At 41.0% G+C, this 15,477-nt stretch overlaps 1 protein-coding gene across 1 annotated transcript in view; it reads left to right on the top strand.

Moving 5' to 3' along the window:
* The window catches only part of mdga1 (MAM domain containing glycosylphosphatidylinositol anchor 1), a 95,860-nt gene that overhangs the window by 31,629 nt on the left and 48,754 nt on the right, over positions 1-15,477 (top strand). The window contains exon 4 of the mRNA XM_029498574.1: positions 13,693-13,889. Coding sequence (XP_029354434.1) covers positions 13,693-13,889 — 197 coding nt within the window. The remainder of the gene's footprint in view (positions 1-13,692; positions 13,890-15,477) is intronic.

The raw sequence follows: 15,477 nt of genomic DNA on the forward strand, positions 1-15,477 counted from the left end.
CATTGCAATATTTAACAATGTTATCACACATTGCATTGTCAGGCCTAGTTGGCACCGCAGCGTTTTCCAAACATGGAAGTATCAGATTAAAAAAAAAAAGCCATAAAGACATTGCTAAAGCGGAAGCTGGAGATGTGAATTTGTCCTAAAGCTGGTGTGGAATTGGGAACACACTCAGCATTGATTAGGTTGTTTTAACACGGCCCTATCAAAGATCCCCACTTAACATGACTGGATGTTTTATAGTTCGCTTGCAAATCATTTGTGTTGCTTGAGACAGATGGAAGAGCAGATGGAAGCGATGAGCACAAACCACCATCAGTCTGCCATTGCTTTCCAGACATATGCTTAATATGACATGTTACAATTACGCTGTCACAATGGGACCTCATTCCTCCAAATTTCAGGCACCATGTAGTTGTGTCATATTACTGAGCAGATATTAACTGACCCAAATTTAAGGTATTTTTAGGCTGCTTTAACAGCCTCTCTTAATAGCACTTAAGAAATTCATTAAGAAATTGTAACCACAGTTGGTGAAGTCCTTTAAGAGTTTTATTTGTTCATCTCCACCAACACTGCAATTTCTCCTCAAAGGGCCATACCGTATAATTTAGGGGGCTCTATTGGCAGAAAGGCAAAGGCATGTTTTCACTGATGCATAATTGTATAAGGATCTCAAAATTGTGCTTTCGTGGTACTTCGAAATGCTGGAAAAGAGGGAATCGGGACCGTAGACATTCAGTTGGTTACAGTCAGCAGCTTCCCCGTTATATTCCAGTATACCCTACACGCTGGTCTTTAAAGTGGCAGAGTTCGATTTAATCTAAATAATTTACATGATCAACGATCTCTGTGGCATGCAAGAGGGAATATTTCACATCCTGAAATAATCCATTCCCGTAGAGGTTTTCTCTTTTGTCTAAAGTCATATTTCCTTTTTCAACATTTTATACGATCAAGCCATTTCCAAGTGTGTGTGTGTGTGTTTACATCCCTCCATAGATGTGTGTAAAAATATGAGGTTTTGAAAGAATGAGTTTAAGTGATAATGTATGCATGCATGCACAGACTACACGCACTTCCCGGTGAAGACCTCCTTCCAGTTTCCTCACCCCGGGTTCCTGGTGGGTGAATATGGTGAGTCACTGATAACATGTGACATGGGTTTCCATGACAGTTTGGGGTCACCTATGTTCCCACCCCCATGCGCTAAGGGACTACACAGTTAGGACTTTTAAAAGCAGAGATGTTTGGAGGCTTTGCTACACATACCACAGAGCGTGTTTGACACAGACACGGGTACGATGTGGAAGGGAGGACGAATGAAGGAGAGGTGAAACAGGAAACAGAAATCCAGTATAATGTAGAATAAAACTGCAGAATTATTATAGGCAATGCCAAAATATGGTTTAGCACCAGTGACGCTGTAACCGTCACTCAGCAGCTTCAGACGTACAAACTGACCCGAGGAAAGATATTTGTTTGTTTTTGTTTTTTTTGCGACAGTGCACCAACTTCTCATCCATGTAATGTACAGCTTCTGTATCATTTTTCTGCATGTAGATAAGATAAGAAAACTGTTCTACCAGTCAAACAGCCTGACTGTCAGATATTGATGAGGCGACGTACAAGTAGACGTACAGCAATATAGAACAATAAGATAAAAATATATCCTAAAATAGCCAAAAGAAAAGCAAGTGACATTAGAAAAACAGGATATAACAATAGTCACTAAATAAATAAATAAAAGAACAGCGGAACAGTATATAAAGTTTACCAATTACCACTTATTTTGCACAACGTTGTGGTGAAGTGAGTCACCTATAGCAGACAGACTGGAGTGTTTTGGTTGGAAGACCACCATAAGCACAGGGTGAAGTATGGTTTGGTTATAAAGTCCTGCAGACCGTGAGGAGATAAGCCCACTCCTCTCTCCCCCGCTGTTCTGCCGGCTTTATCTAAAATGCGTTTTTCCCCTTTCCCCTTTGTTTTTTCATCCCTTATTTATTGACGCTCTCATCTCTATGAAGGTTATACAACATGATGCAGGCTTGAAATTATCTTGACCTTATCTCTGGCCGCTGCAGCACACTGATATTTTTCTCAAGGAAAATAACCATCGCGCCGGACTGAAGGATAAATCAAGCGGTTCATGGTACCTGTGATGCTGACAACGTAGGCGGGACGCAGCCAATCATAAAGGAAAGGGTGCTGAAAGAGGGACGTGTTGGTGTGGAAACATTTTATAAAGTAATGTGCAATCGAAGCCTCTATTGCAAATGGCGGTGTTCTAATACTGCAACACGTCTATTTCGATGCACAGGAGAATCACTTAACATAATGCGAGTATAGAAACGCTCCAAAGCAGGCATTGTTGATTTTGACAAAAAGGATCTTACACATAGAGGTTTCCACCATGGCCTTGATTTAACAACAGCAACATCAGTTCATTAGAATTACAAGCTACTGTATATATTGCTTTTGTTGACAGTATAATTTCTCAGCTTTTGCTCCACAGAAATTTTCCCATTGATCTTTCATGAGAGGCATTAAAGAGAGTGATTCTCGTTTGCTTCACTTTTCCTGTGAACAAAATGACCTTATGGTTTGTTGATGGCGCCTGTATGCCCAATTCAAATGCAATAAAATGCCATTACCCTGATGTCGCAGTAATTAAGATGTCCAGCTGTCTTTTCAATAGCCTCCAGTCAATACAGCTGATCAGATTTCAGCCGGGCCCTTTTCACTCAGCTGTCATCAATCTACTGGGCCAATTATTGACAATGTGCTCTAACTTCATTGTGCAAGGTTAATTCTTTTCATGCATCATGTTTGAAGTTGCAGCAGGTCCATATCTGCTCGGCAAACGCGCGGCTAACTCCCCTGCTGGTAGTTATTCTTAGTGAGTGGATCTCCTGTCTGGCACCTGAACCGTCTACGATATGGAAATGTGGGGCTATAAAATAGACAACTGACAGTGAACCTTTCATTTAATTTCCTTTAATACTTTTTTACCGCCCTCACAGGTAGGATGGCTGTTCAAATTAGCCACCCCCCCCCCCCCGCCCCGCCACCCCAGGCCCAGACCCCGCTGGGCAGCATCTGTATTCATCAACGCCATAAGGCCGGACCAATTCTAATATTATTTTATGATGATGGCATTTTTCATCCAGCCACTCTCCAATAACTTCCAACTTTGATGTTTATAGCTTTGCTCCTCTTCTTTTTCTTTCCTTTTTTTTCAGACATTTTCAGTCTGTTTCAGTATATTGCACCTCCTGCTCGGTCTCATCCCCACTCATGCGCCATCGCTCATGTTCCATCCCCATCCTCGGCTCCTACCCTTACTATCTCTTCCACAATTGACTCATTCTGTGGGTTTTGACCCTTTCCCCTCCCTTCCTATAGTTCCTCCTTTACTTTGCTCATCCTCCTTCTGTCCTCCCACATCTTGAGTTTTTTTTATTTATGCCAAGCTGCAGTGGGCTGGGTAATGAAGGTAGTGTTATAAAGTATGGGAGATGCCCCAGGGCAGGCTCACAGCCTGTGTATTGGCAGATAGAAAAATTGAAATAGGATAAGGATAGAGACAGAAGGGCAGAGACCAGAGGATTGGACTGCCATGAAACATAGAAAAGAATCAGATTAAAAAATATAAAAATAAAAAATAAATACATATATAGAAAAATATTACAAAGAACAAAGAAAGTCATTGCCGGAAAGCGAACGTTTTCTCTGTAAAGTCTGTAAAATAAGTGAAGAGGTGAAAAGGACAAAAGAGACTCCCAGATATGTCATACGATAAAGATCTAATCAATCCAAGAAATACACCAATCTCATCTTACCTTTTTTCATAAAAAGGAAAAAACTGGCTTGGTTAGAGAATTGCAAAGGACAAATATATCCGTAAACATAGAGTATATGCAATACGTGCTATTTTTAGATCCTGTAAATACAGTTTGGATACATCCATTAATGGCTCAATGTTGTTGCGTTGAATGTGAAAAATCTGTTCCATCAAACCACCTAAAACAAAATATGTTTTTGATTAAAGCCAAATTTAGTTGAGAAACAGTACACAGGCATTTTTTCCTGTAAAGCTTTTATCATCGCTTAGAAGTGAATCATAGCAAGTAAATAATGAAACAGACTCCCTGAACAAAAATGTGTTTAAAACATGTCAGTAAAGCGTTCCTGCCAAGGGAAATAGTTCTTGGGGAAAGGAAGGGAAGCAGGAGATAAACCAGAGAGAATCTGAAATGGGTGCACTACCACGATCCCAAGGTGTTAAATGTAGTTAAATGTGGGCTAGCTCGGTACTTTACGAGTGTAAGCAGAACTGGTGCCGCAGAAATGAGACTGCAGAGTAGGCAGCAACAATGACCTCTGACAGGCAGGACCATTTGTTCTCTTTCAAAGCGTCACCCAATAAGCTCTGAAGAGTTTCACGTCGAAATATCACTTTTTTTTTTCTTTTTTTTTTTGGGTTTAGATGACAGTTTGACATTTGCAAGAGATTTTTCATTTTTTTTTGCTAGTTCTTTGCTTTCAAAGTCTCTTTTTTTAAGGCCCTCTTATTGAATAATATGCAAAGTGTTTGGCCAATATTAGCACTATGTGTGAAATGTGAAATGTAATATAGGGCTATATTGGAAAACAGACATGGATGGGTCGGGTAACTTGAACACATTACCTTTGTGTGTGAGCGTGGTCCACTAAATAACTGTGTGATGGGTGTAGCTTCTAGTTTCACCGTTTTATCTTTAACTACATATATTTATTTATCCGGGCAACCATACTGTCCTTCTTATAGATTGCAGCAATTCATATCTAGAAGTACACGCTTATCCATCGGGTAAATTGGATTGTGCTCTGAAACAGGTATCCATGGCAGTGCTCGTAATATTGTGTTAGTGTGAGAAACTCCTTAGACTCGATATAACCCAGTAAAGGTCACAATGGCCACATATTAAATTCCAAAGTAATGGTTAACATGACTCCGACTCACTTTGTGCCATGTAGTTACAAGAAACACTCACAAGTATTATCTACTTACAGTATGGTCCATGAGGCGGGGGGCCACAAATTTCATATCATGTACGACCGTATCTCAGCTGTGGTTTTACTATATTATTGGCCTTTTAAGGTGCATTAAAATGGTGCATTCATGATTTTATTTTGTTCCATAGCTTTAGTTGGAGCAGTTGAATATTTACTGTGTAAACAAGTGGGGTCTCAGTTCATTGCTTCCAGGCATGTTGGCAAAATGTGTTATTAGCTCCGGCTGAAACAACTGAACCTTTGACCTGCAAGTTATTGGTTATTAGATGGTAAAGATATTGGATAATTCCCCCGCTACGGTGTCTTGGAGGGCTAATGGTAAGGAGGTGACAGAGTTGCACATTGAGTTATATCTTTAACAAAGCCTGTGGGCCCGTTAGCAGCAGGCTAACTGTTACACAGCTGCTTATTAGCTGAACTTAAGTAATAACTGTTATTAAACGAATCGGCGTGTCTTTGTGACATCCTCAGACCTGTTGCTGGGTCGGTTAGAATCAGTGCCGGTGCAGAGGAACGATAACTGAAGAGGCATGTCTGGTAATCCATAAGTGCATCTGTACAGCCCATTCTCGTTGACATGATGTCAGAGATGCCTGGAGGGTATTTTTGCTACAGCTGGCAGAAATGTTCACAAAAGGATGACTTTATTTCAGATTTTGGCAGCAACGTGTCAAAGGTCAAGATTACTGCGACCGCACAATTTATGTTTTGGCCCTACTTCATGAATACATCATTATGCATTTATTTATTAATTATGTAGGTTAATTATGACACTTTTTCTTTCCTTTTTTGGGGGGTGACAAAAATCTCCATTATGATAAAATGAAGTGATGACATTTTCAAAAAGGTTACTTTCATTGTGGAATCATAACGATGAAAACACTTTTCTGGGTGATATTCAAAGCTCTCACCCAGGAACAGATGGTGGTCTGTGATTATATTTCACATTGGCTCAGATACTGAACTAGTGACTTTACTGAAGGGTGTCCAAAGTCATGTTGAAGATATGTGGCAAGCATCCTCATTGCAGAATTTGTATCTCCTTTGATATAAAATGTTGTTACAAAATGTTGTGGCTACGACTGTACTCACTTTTATTGAACACATAGTGACTTTGACTTAAGTTTTAGTTTATCTGTGAACTTGTGCAGCAGAAAATAGGCTTATTAAGGTCAAGTCCTGTTTATTTATGTATCCCTACTATCACAAATGCACTTAAAAATACTCTTGATCATTTATTACATGTTCTGAGTCTGGACAGACTTGACTTTAAACTTGTCCGAAGAGTTAAGGTCGATACTGTCTAAAATTTCTCTTCCAACTAATCGACAAAAACAATCCCAGCTTCTCGCTGAGACTGGTGATGAGACTTGTGTACTCTGTGTTTTCTGGCCTCTTGCCGTCTTGGGACTTGCCTCACTCTATTTATTTGCTTACTCTTCCCTGTTAACCGGCAGACAATAGAAGTGAAGTTGTGCCAGAATATCACATCAGTATCTGAGCAGGAATCCACAGAAGCTGTTTAATAAAGGCATTGCGCAGATTGCCCCCTGAGTGTAGAGTTTGTCCCGCAACACAACACAATAAAACGCAAGCAATTTAATCATTCTGAGAGGAGCAGCAACCTATATTACTGCGTTTGTCCATATGTGCTTTCCATACTCTATATTGCTGTGGTCCGCAGTGCCCCGGATGCTCCAAAGCTATTTAAATATGCAGCAGGCCAAGGCCTAGCCTTACACATCTATCATCTGGCTGTGCTCGCAAATTTGTTGCAAGTTTCTTTGGCCAACTTTGTGTCACGATGCTCTTTCAATGATCTTAAAACCACATGCACACGTGACCAGGACGGACACACGACCACAGAAAGAGTGTAGAGGGGCGTGAAAGGAAGGGCTATCTACTGAGACTCATAGCGCTATTTTGGCCCTCAAGAGTTTATATGCGTATGTGCGCGTTTGTGAGTGCAGTAATGTTCCTTTGCGTGAGTTTGCATGTGTGCTTCAGATAGCGCGGGCCGATAGCAGAGGCCGAGCGTGTGAACTATACATCTTTGCCCCTTAATACCTTCTTTGCTCTCACCACTGCTGTGCAGCTCCACTGTCACACTCCCAGTAAATAATCATGGCCAAATTAGTCTTTTTATGGCTTAAAATAATGGAGTCACAGCATCATGAATGTTTAAAACCGTTTCCCAGACTCTTTGCTGACAAAAGCACAATTAAGGCTTGTACATAACGCGCTGGCTCGACGAAAATACACCATTTTCAGCAAATTCGAAAGTGTTGGTTTGGGAGAAGACACATTGTGTAATTCCTCTTAAGACAGGTTCCTTGCCTTGTTTTACCCAACAACAGAAGTTGTAACACAAAGAGATGGATACTGTAACTAAACTGCAGTGTTGTACAGTCTCTGTAATTATCTGGAAAGTTGAAAGGATGACTGCAGTTTTTTTTCCCCAGTTGTTTCACAATGAAGCAAATGAAGGCATTTTTCCAAAAAAAAACATCATAGAAATTGAGCTTGATATTAAAGTCACAGTCGTCAGAGCCGTGAGGCTTCAGTGTCTACACGTTAAACAAACTCGCCGAACAGACTTTGGTCTTTTAGAAAGACCAGCAACGTTTCTCCAAAGTCACCCATTATTCCCTTTTAGTAAACGTGTTGACAGCTTCATTTGGTTTCGTGTAGATGAAAAATTGTCCTTACGATTACACTAACAGGACGCAGGTGGAAGGTGCCGCTTTCACTCTTAGATTTGGATTCCAAGCCGGTGTTGTCGTGTTATTTTGACAGTGTTTTGGTGACGCTCTGCCTGTTTTCCCCTGTTCAAATTTTTCATTCTTCTCCGTCTCTAATGTAATTTCATCGCCTCTCTCTATGTATGTTTCTCTGCTTTTATTTAATAATATGTCACCGTCTATCCCCTCTCTGGTGCTTCACTATAAATATAATCCACTGGCATCCAGAGTTTCTCGGTTTTTAAATGACGCCGACAGATCACGCTGCTGACAGTCGTAGCTACAACAAACAAAAAACAAAAAACGTAGTTCAGGTTGCTTTGATTGGAGTCATATAAGATAATTATTATGCTGGAAAAGTCTCACCACCTTTGCATCATCAGTCATGATTTTGTGAATGTAACAGAAAAAAAAAAATAAATAAAAAGAACATTTTTAAAACCGAGCGGAGAAAATCAACCTAAATCAATCTTTACTTTTTAACATTGCACTTTAAACACAGGCAATGCTCTCCTTATTTCCAAATGTGGGCTTCGTGCATTTTTCATGCGCTCTTAAAGGCGATGTCTATGAGCAGCATGCTGAATAATTGACGAGACGCAAAGCTGGATCAAACGGCATGTCTGCCTCTTTTCGTGCCTCTATGCATACTCATTCTCACTGCGCGTGTGGTTATACACACCCGTGTGTTTGTTTGTGTGTGTGTGTGTGTGTGTGTGAGATTGATAGCCTATAAGAATGTTTTCTTGATTTCTGCTTGTGTGTGCGAGAGAGCGAGAGGAAAAAGTGGGAAAGAGAGAAAGAGCGGTTTGTATTTTTCTGTAGTGATGATCGCTGATTGATGCAGATTGAAATATGTGTGGAATCTGTTGTCTGTAGAAACAGTTCAGCTCTCTTTTTCCAACCAAACTTAACATTTTCGAGCCGTTCGAGCTGCCATGCATTAGTTGTTATTGGATTTGAAAGTCTATCAAAAAGCCACGCTGGTGTTTATATAGAGTTTCATAAATTTGCTGTCGACTCACTTTAAAGTGGATAAAAGTCCGGAGGTTACACACAGTAACTGTAGAATATTAGGTGCCATTGTGAAATTTGGATGGATTAGGTCATTATTGGAGGTCAGTCACTGATGGCGGATAACAAATCCTTTTGATCTGAATTGAAATCTGTTTTGCTGCTGTATGTGTTGTGGGTCTATTTGTCTTTATGAATGTTGTGTGTTTACCTGCACCTGTTTGTTTTCGACTTATTATTTCCCAATCTGGTAATATAGAGATAATATATTCTCCAGTGTCCATATTTACTTGGATAATACACTTGCTGTTCTCCATTGATCAATAGATAATATAACTATGATGCTGTTGTTATTAACAAAATCACATCCCCTCACCTAACCACCCTCGCAAACGTGCACCACTGAAGCATCACACCGCACTTTATTCTCCTTCACTGCACGCACACACTCAATTTAACCTGTCATCTTCTCTTTGGTCCCCTAATGGCCATCTATTCCTAGAGAGCTATTAGAGTACAGGACATGTTATTGGAAATCAAAGAGGATTTGGAGTCCAGGGCATTCTCCAGGAGAGAAGAGCACCCAGCAGAGGTCAACTAGTTACAAAAACACACTCGGTCAACCCTGACCGCCAGGATAGATCGCTCCGGGGTAAATCTCTGTTTCCATCTTCTGGTTTCTCTATTTTTTTCAGAAAGAGTTTGAAATTATTATAATCTGATGGCATTCACATATATTTTGGGGGATTTGTACTGTGCATACAACTGTTTGTCTGCCACACAAATGCACAGCTCAGCCCTTCTTTGAATTGATGTTACAGATATAGATGTTCCACAGACTTTATGCTCTCTGTGATAAACTATTTTCATTATTGATTAAGCTGATTTAGTATTATTTTCCGTCTCATTTTAATCTTCTAACATCATCATTATCATTAACATTATCATTTGGTCTTTGTACTAAAATGCACAAGAAAGCTGTTTTTCACTTGCTGATCCTCGGAGTTAGTCTCGTTAGTCAGCACTTTGAAATTTGGATTAAAACAAACAAACATGATTTTCAAGAACAAACAAACTTGGAATACCTGACCAAATCGCAACTCTATCCAAACCTTCGGGGATAACTCTGAAGAAGATGGGCAATTTTGAAGCCCAAGCTGCGGTAGTGTGTAAGACTTTTGGTGCAGATGGATTGGGGTCTGAGAATATCTGGAGAAAATGGGCGTAAAATACTTTCATCGCTTTAATGACAAAGAAATTCCATTAAAAGTCAGCTGGTCCAGCAGAATCTGGTCATCTGATCAGGATGAACAGCTGAATAGTGTCAACCAGACAAAAATCTGCTGTTTTTCTTTATCAAATAAAAAGTACTTTATGAAGTGTGATTTTTAACTGAGGTGTTTGTTACTAGGTGAACATAAATTGGGAGCACATAAAAGTGTCACAAAAAAAGTGAAGTAACATTTTTGGAGACTATTAAATGGAGTTTCTGACAGCTGTATGTCCTCTAAGTTCATGTTAAAAATAATGTCCAAATATACAGGCAGCTGAGCTGAACTCCGACTCTGACCTGACCTCGCTGATAGAAAAGATAGATAAAAGCAGTGATAAGTTCATTGTGTCTGTGTTTTGCCATGATATTAGCTTTACTCTGTGTCTTTGCTGTCTTTTAAAATATGCCAGACTCAGTGAAACAACGCTGTAAAAAGATTAAAAATGCAATTTTATTTACTGATAGTTCAGCATTTTGGGAAAGAAAGTCGAATTTAATAGGAAGGAAGAGGACATAATCCAGAGCGAACCTGCCGTACTAATCATCAGAAATAATTACGTCCTGTCAGTAGCTGCTTTCTGGCTGTAGAGGATACAGTAAGTGTTACTTTTTATCACATGCTATGAAAGAAATGAGATAATGTGCTTTGCTGTAGTCACATTGGTCCGAGCTAAGGGCCACGTTCTGAGGCAGCATCACAGTAAAAATTGTATTTGTGTCAGCACCACTGTGTAGCGTCGAAGCAGAAAACAATGCCAGACCCCCAGCTGGAAATTCGGAAGCGTAGATGTACATTAAAAGCTGTGGCTAACGAACGCAGTGCAGTGCAATTGATCTAAGCTGTGTACAAAGGCTGGGCTTTGGGGAAATCAGAAGCTTCATTAAACTTTCATATTGTATTTCTGTATACTTGCAGTCTCATCTTGTGTCTCTATTTACTTAAGGGCCCAAACTGGGTAAAGTTAGATGCACCCTGAGAATTTGGGTTATAAAAGCTTTAACAACACACTTGTGGTGAGCAAAAAAAACAAACAAACAGACAAACAAACAACCCCCCCCCCCCCCCCAAAACAAACTATTGTCACTGTGATATTGTGACATAAGTAAATGAATTTTGGAAGTTTAAATTGGTGGGATATTGATTTGATAGTCTTGTTTTCTTGCTTTCTTTCTTTGCTGCTCAAATTTACCATTTTGAAAGTGACAGTGAACGTTTCCCAAGTCTACAATTCAATATAAATCCAAAGTGTGCCGTAGTACACAAATACACAAAATCTTAGCTGTGCAGCAGAAATGTGTAGCCCTGAGTGACTTTACAGTTTTGTCCACTTACAGTTGTGTCACATTCTTAAGTGTCTACCTGTCCACGTCTGCTTCTCTCTGTGTCACGCTGTCACTTTTCACTTTCTCCAGGTTCGACAACAGTGTCACCAAACAGGCAGAGTGACAGCAGATAGTCACCCTCATTCACTCTCTTGACACGCACAAACACACACACAAACACACGCACAATTGTCAGCTAGGATTCCCCCGGCGCTGCAAATGATCTGTGAAAAGGATACAGAAATCCTTGACAAACACACTAACACACACACACACACACACACAATATTCACAAATTTGAGGACACAAAGGTGCCTGTTCTTTTGCCAAATCTCTTTCACACACATGCACATGGCAGAGCCAAGAGGCTGATATCTTTAATAGGTGCCCGGGTTTGAAGGCCTGCTGCTGGCAGGGGCTTTTAGAGAAACTGGCGGTCCCTCACTGTCTAGTTTCCTGCAGGGCCCTTTGTACCAAACTGCAGCTTGTCATTCTATGAATGAAGGTGTCCATGGGGACATGAAAAGGATGAAAAGAGGTGAGCACTTTTTCAAATAACACAAAAACAATAGTCCTCAGACTTACCAGCCAGTAAAAGGCTCAATTTTTAGCTTCACATCTCCGGCTTTCCAGCTTAGCATTTGCTAACACGGTAACATTAGGCTGATGAAGGTGATGCTTATAGTACACTCTTCTTAAATTTGCATAAAATTCTCAGTTACTTTCATTTTTTTTTTGGGAGGAGTCCAGCATTACCACGATGATGACGACAGTGAAGAAGCCAGTTCTGAACCTGACCTATTGATGATATCTTGATATCAATGTCTGAATTCAGCTGCTGTGTCCTCTGAAGGCTACATGAAAAGGCTGTGGCAATGCACAGAATAGAGAAAGATGTTTCAGGAACATCCTGACCCTCTGTAACGTTCTGACAAGGTTTGCCTGCCCCTAGTTTTAGACCATGTGATTTTGTCGAATTTTTCTTGACACTGCGATTTACCTTTTAATTGAAAAAGTCTAATTCGATATCAGGGTTTGATTGGAGACACCTGACCAAGCTCAAGTTGCCCCTGTTCATGTGGCAGCCTGTCGCGCAGCTTGAAACTTCAAACCACAAAATTGCTCTGATGCTGTGCTGAGGCTGGACACACTTTGATGTGGGTCCAGATGTGTGTATGTTTGCATATGCCTGCGTATGTGTGTTAGATTCAGAGCGAGAGAGCCCTTGTGACAGCTGTGCCCTTATCAACAGCACTCCAAAAAAAAAAAAAAAAAAATCAAGCGTGCTTATCCACAATGTTTCTCTCAAGTGTCTTCAAAACAGAATACAATAAATATCTCAATTTCTCCTCCATCACATGAGCAGAGAAACACTCACAATACCTTGATGGTATCAAGGAACGTAGCAGCTGCACTCACATCTTGCTCCTTCTTCTCATTTTTTTTTATCTTGCTCTTTGCTTGTATAAGGCAAGTGAGGGAGGTTGACACAGAAGAAAGGAAATGCGGGGCAGGAGGAGAAGAAAGCCGAAGTGAGAAGCAAGGAGAGAGGTAACATGGAAAGGCAGGAAAAGAGAGCAAAAGGCAACTCCAATGTCGGCCAAATTGTTTCCATGAGGTTTGAAGTCCGCAACAGTCCAATTAGGCTGCGAAGAATCAAGATTACACACAACTCTGCTCTGGAAGAAATAGAGGCAAGGAGGAAGGATAGAGAGTCAGGGATGGTGATGTGGGGGGAAAGTGGCAGAAACCAGGGGACAGCAGCTGAGATCCAATTCACCGGCGGAAACAGATGATGACATTGCCATGAAGGAAATGCTCAGGAAAAACTCGTGGGCAAGTGGTGAGAATGATATGAAAATAAAATGTAGAGCTATGTGTGTGTTTGTGAGTCCCAGCTAGAGAGGGAACTGGCTAAATGTGCTGTTTGGACATTTGTTCTTATTAAAATCGGTGATCCATGGGAGTTGGTTTGGATAGCTCTGGTCCGTGTGGGTAAGAAACTGAAGCAACAAATGTCTATTGTTTGGCTCTCTATACAGTCGTGTAGCAGTTATCAACTCTCATCTCTGCCACACATCACATCACCAATGCCAAGGCAACAACCCAGGCCATTTTCACACCTACCTCCTTCACCTCGCAGTTGCTAAGTGTGCCCCCCCCCCCCTTGGTGGCATAATGAAACCTTAAAGACCAAATTTTCTGGGATGTAATGGAAAATAATTACCCCTCTCAGCACTATCTCATTCTTTTTTCCTTCTTTGCTGTGCTTTGCAGACCTTGACACACCAGTTCTGACGGTGCACCAGACCATCAGCGACGTGCGCGGCAGTTACTACCAAGAGAAGACGGTGTTCCTGCGCTGCACCGTCAACTCCAACCCTCCTGCACGATTTATCTGGAAACGTGGGAGCATGCTCATCGAACAGAGCAAGGACAACGGAGTGGACATCTATGAGCCACTTTACACTCAGGTATGCAGGAGCCCACACTCAGTCTGGACAACAGCCAGGTGTGTTTTCTGGTTTTCACCTCAGAAAGTGGGCCACTGCGCCATCCTCAACACTCAAGATTTAGCATTGTGTTGTTATTTAGTATTTCATTCTCTTGATTTCATTTTTTTCAAATGCTTTCCATTCCTGTTAAACATTTTATTTTTGTATGAGCAGTGTGAGATGACAAGGGGTTGTGATCCAGAAAATTCAGGGTCATACAAATTGAATAACCAAATAGAAACCCCCTTCTGTGCACCAATTGTTCACAGGTTTTAATGTGGAGCTCCCAAAATGTAAAAATTGGTCTCTATGGGACACGTTCCAGCTATATTTTGGATTCTCACATCAGGTTTTGCTAGCTTTTCAAATTGCAGAAACTCAAGAACAGAGATAACGTAAGATGCATTCATTGGCAGGGCTGTGCCGGAAAAAAAAAAGGAAGAAAGATAAATAAAAGGTTGTAACCGATATGTCTTTTATAGTTTCCTGTGGATATGAAGTGTGACCTCCCTTTTGGCACAAAGGCATCTGGTCAGCAAAGCAGAGGTGTAGTGCAGCCTCATTAGCATGTTCAGCTAAATTAACACAACTTAGGTGTGCAGGCAGGGTCACATCACAAAAAGCCTCGGACACAAATGCACGTCCAACAATGTTTCAACCCACGTGGTGTGTAAGTTAATGTTGGCTGTTCTGTCCTGCTCCTCGGAGGATTTTAAAAGTATGTTTACCCAAATCAGACGACAGGTCACAACAACACAAACATCTAGAGTGAAGGTGCGTGTCGTATAACAATGTGCCGTCTGAGAAAACTAGAAAGGCTGCATTGAAGATGGGAAACTTTCCATGCACTGTGCTACAGTAGGCGTAGGCCTAGCCAATGAAAACCAGCTTTTTCAGGCATTTTTGAATCAAATGGTTGTTCTTCCCCCGATTGTCTTACAACAGAGGTTTCAGTCAACTTCAAAAGAGCAGCTTCTCCCCCCAGTCGGTGAGGTATTTGGCTAAGCTAACTAAATAGCTGAATAAACAGTCCTCCAGCTCGAGCTCCCAGCCTGAGTGCACAATTGTTGCCGTCAAACAACCGCTCCCCCTTTTCTCCACTTATCAAAGCATCAGTCAGCCACAAAGCGGAGCCCCCAGAGTTCAATTAGCCAGCTCGCACATCTCTTCCCAGGAATGCCTGTAAGACAGCGTTAGCACATCACCAGCTGAAGAACAGCAGCAGTCATACAGTGTCAGACGAGAAGTCACCATCTGAAAAGTCATCAGCAATGTGCATCGACATGAAGGATGCAGCTCCATACAGTGGTTTTATGAATATTCTGGGAACGGCTGGGTGTATATTTATAGCTTTTCAATGACGTTCAGTTGAGCTTTATTTTCTCGATGGTCTCGTGCAAAAGCCATTTGAAATTCATCATTCATATTACTCCATATTTAGATGATAGATGCTTCAGTTGATAATCAGGACATCATCCAAACACAGCATGTGTGTATGCGTGAGCGTGCGTGTTCATCCTCGTGTGTCACTGACCCTGTTTACCACAAATCCAGCTCATCAAAAATT

Source organism: Echeneis naucrates, chromosome 3 (genome assembly GCF_900963305.1).
Source record: "Echeneis naucrates chromosome 3, fEcheNa1.1, whole genome shotgun sequence".
Classification (NCBI taxonomy): Eukaryota; Metazoa; Chordata; class Actinopteri; order Carangiformes; family Echeneidae; genus Echeneis; species Echeneis naucrates.